Source organism: Haliotis cracherodii, unplaced genomic scaffold, assembly GCF_022045235.1.
Source record: "Haliotis cracherodii isolate W230 unplaced genomic scaffold, xgHalCrac1.p SCAF_9, whole genome shotgun sequence".
NCBI classification, from domain to species: domain Eukaryota; kingdom Metazoa; phylum Mollusca; class Gastropoda; order Lepetellida; family Haliotidae; genus Haliotis; species Haliotis cracherodii.
Genome location: NW_027266343.1, coordinates 42548455 through 42552197, shown reverse-complemented (window position 1 = coordinate 42552197; position 3743 = coordinate 42548455). Strand labels below are relative to the sequence as shown.

General features: G+C 39.3%; 1 protein-coding gene across 1 annotated transcript; it reads right to left on the bottom strand.

The window, feature by feature from the left end:
* Positions 1 to 2173: 2173 nt before the first annotated feature.
* Positions 2174 to 3454, bottom strand: LOC139451893 (uncharacterized). The gene has a single exon (XM_071233185.1). The coding sequence runs from the start codon at positions 3452 to 3454 to the stop codon at positions 2174 to 2176; it is 1281 nt and encodes a 426-aa protein (XP_071089286.1).
* Positions 3455 to 3743: the final 289 nt, after the last annotated feature.

The window sequence follows — 3743 nt, the reverse complement described above, 5'->3', positions numbered from 1 at the left end:
TAATTCAGGGTCTTTATGCGGCTTATATTTTCTGCAGAAGTGTATACAGTTAGTTTTAGACATAGAAAATTTGAACCCGTTTTCGAGAGACCATTTATGAATTTTATTGAGACAGATTTGTAACTGCCTCTCTATTGTATGCATATTTTTACCACAACAAGATGCATTAAAATCATCCACGAACAGTGATCCATCCACTGAATTACTTAAAACCTTGGACAGACTATTAATTTTAATACTAAACAAGGTGACAGACAAGATACTGCCTTGTGGGACACCCTGATCCTGATTATAATGATCAGACAGGGTTGTACCCACTCGGACTTGAAATTGCCTGTCTGTTAAAAACTGAGATATAAAATGAGGTAAACGACCTCTCAAGCCAAAATCATGTAAATCCGTCAGAATGCCATGCTTCCAGGTAGTATCGTATGCCTTCTCAAGATCAAAGAAAATGGATACTACGTGTTGTTTATTAACAATAGCATTTTTAACAAAGGATTCTAACCGTACTAAATGATCAATAGTACTTCTATTTTTCCGGAAACCACACTGAATATTTGTGAGAAGGTTATTGGTTTCCAGATACCAAACTAATCTATTATTCACCATTCGTTCCATGGTTTTGCAAACACAACTGGTTAACGATATAGGGCGATAATTTGATGGATCTGTATGATCCCTGGTATGGGGACTACAATGGCATTACGCCACGAAGGAGGAAAATTCCCTGAAGTCCATATTTGGTCAAAAATGTCTAAAAGTGTCTCAAGACATGATTTAGGCAAATGCTTTAATAACTGATAGTGGATATTATCATCACCTGCTACAGTATCATGAGCTTGCTCAAGAGCGGTATGTAGCTCATGCAATGAAAATACTTCATTGTAATCTTCACCATTGTTTGAGTCAAAATTAACATTTTTCTTTTCCTGATGTTTCTGACATCTCTGAAATTCAGGAACATAATTTGAAGATGAAGAATTTTTGGCAAGAGTTTCGCCAAGTTTATTTGCAATATCAATTTTATCAGTTATACAGTTATCACCGTCTTTAAGATGGTGTACAGACGATTTGGAACCTTTGCCTTTTATTCTTTTAACCATGTTCCATACCTTAGACATGGGTGTCCGTGAATTGATATTGGAGACATAGTTCCTCCAAGATTGGCGCTTATTTTGCTTATAAGCACGTCGCGCTTTGGCACTAGTAATTTTGACATTATTCAAATTATGAACAGTAGGGTGTTTGCGGAAATACTTTTCCGCTTTCTTCCTACATGTTCTTGCTTGTTTGCAGTCGTTAGTAAACCATGGTTTACGAATATGCGGATTTGCAGAGGACTTAGGAATTGTTTGGTGAGCAATATTATTGAGTTGAGCCGAAAACAATTGTATGGGATCTGATACATTCCTGAAAAGGTCAGGCTTTAATTGTTCCGTACATAATAGTTCATACAAGGACCAATTTGCCTTTGTAAAATTCCACCGCGAAAAAGGTGGGTCATCATCCGGTTTTACAGCTTTTAGAACAGTAGGGAAGTGATCACTTCCACATAGGTCGTCATGTACAGACCATTCAAATTCATTGTAAATGTCTGAATCTGTAAGGGACAGATCGAGTGCAGAATACGTTCCTGTGGCAGGATGTAAATAAGTGCTTGAATCGTCATTAAATATACATAAGTTATTATCAGATGCAAAATCTTCAATGACTTTCCCCTTATTGTTTGTACTGACACTACCCCATAAAGGGTTATGCCCGTTTAAATCGCCCATAATGATGCAGGGCTTTGGGAGCTGATCATATAGCTTCTGAATATCAGACTGTTGAAGAGCAGATGAAGGTGAAATGTACAAAGAGCACAAAGTAAGAGTTATGTGCAAAGTTAATCGTACTGCACAAGCTTGAAGATTAGTATGAAGTGAAACAGGGCTGTGGATCACTCCCTGCTTCACCAAAATCGTAGATCCTCCAGTAGCTTTATTTCCTGGTGGCGAATATGAATGATAAGACGTGTACCGACGCAAATCAAAGTTGTCTGTCTGTTTTAGATAAGTCTCCTGGAGACAGATTGCTGATGGTGTATAGTCTTGAATGATTAGCTGTAACTCATTAAAGTTTGTCCGAAGACCTCTGCAATTCCACTGAACTAGATTATGTGTGTTACTCATCAAGGTGGAGTAACAGGGGATCGACTTCTGTCTTTCTTTTTCGGAGAGTGGCCACGTGTATGACCACTAAGGAGTGAGTGAGGGGATACTTCCGTATCCATATCCTCGAGCGACCCAAACTTGTTGTAAAGTTGGACTGGATCTTTGAGTGCCTTGGACACTCTGTCAGTTTGAAATTTCTTTTTTGGACTTTTTATAGTATTTGATACTACAGTTTGAGGGGCTGGTTCAGGTGATGTTGAAGTAGATGCTTCTTGCGTTGATTTTGGAGCAATGACCGTGTTTGTTTTGGGATGGATAATTTCGATGTCAGTAACCGGCTTTGGTTTGTCTCCCACTGTCCATGACAAATCTGTTTGACAGTGAACTGATGTTGTTGGAACGGCTGTTACAGTTTTAACTACAGAGGCATAAGAATGCCCTGTAGTGTTAGCGGACGTGACTGCTTTAGCTTGTTTCCTGGCTTCGAAGTAGCTGATATTTTGTTCATATTTTATTTTTTGTACCATGGACTGAAACTTGTATTCACTGCAGTCAATGGAAGAGGACATATGATCACCTTGGCAGTTTGAACATTTCAATGGCTGAGTACAGGTATTTCCATCATGATCAATCCCTCCACACCTGAAGCAAGTAGCCTTACGTGTACAGGAATTTTGACCATGTCCAAATTTCTGGCATTTGAAACAGCGAGTTGGTCGTGGGATGTAAAGGTCCACAGGCATAGAAAAACAACCAACTTTAATTGAATTTGGTAGAACCGTAGTATCAAAAGTGAGGAGATACGTGTTGGATGGAAAAATACGGCCATCTTTTCGATAGGTGAAACGTTTTGCTTCGATCACACCTTGACTGCGAAGTTCTGACACAATTTCCTCAATAGTCTCATCAGCTAGACTCCTATCACGATCACGGATTAAGCCTTTACAGAAATTTAGGGTCTTGTGTGCAGAGCAGGTAACGGGGATATCTGCTAATTTTGTGGAAGTCATTAAGTTGATGGCTTGTGTTTTTCTGGAACACTCTATCAAAAGAGCACCAGAGCGTAATTTTTTGACATCTTTGAGTTCACCAGCTTTACCTTTGAGTCCTTTTTCTAAAAGAAAGGGTGAATATGAAGCTAGGGTACGGTCACCCTTAGCTTCCATGACAAGGAACCGTGGGCAAGTATCCCTTTCGGAATACAATAACCTTGTCACAGTTTCATCATCAGATGAATCAAGGTCAGAATCTGAATCTGATAGTTGACGTTTTGGTATTTTTGGATTTTGTTTTCCCATGGTTGTAATTAATGTGGTTCGGCAAACCTGTTCCCTGCCCACCATGGAGCGCCAACAAGGGCGATGCCATACGTAAGCGGTAATCCAGCAAACTAACATCATAGGGATACAGGAATGTTATACTCCAGCAGAACAATAAAATCCACCAGATTGGCCCATGAGCCACCGCCTTCTGGGCATACGACTCTAGGCAAAGAAGAAATTGTAACTATACATTGGGAATTTATCAAAAATCACATAGCCAAGACTCAAACAAAGTTTTCAAAATTTTGATAAACAAGTGCAACAA

Bases quoted from the DNA above. Each gene is read 5' to 3' on its own strand.
- LOC139451893 (XM_071233185.1), bottom strand. From the start codon at position 3,454: ATGGGAAAACAAAATCCAAAAATACCAAAACGTCAACTATCAGATTCA.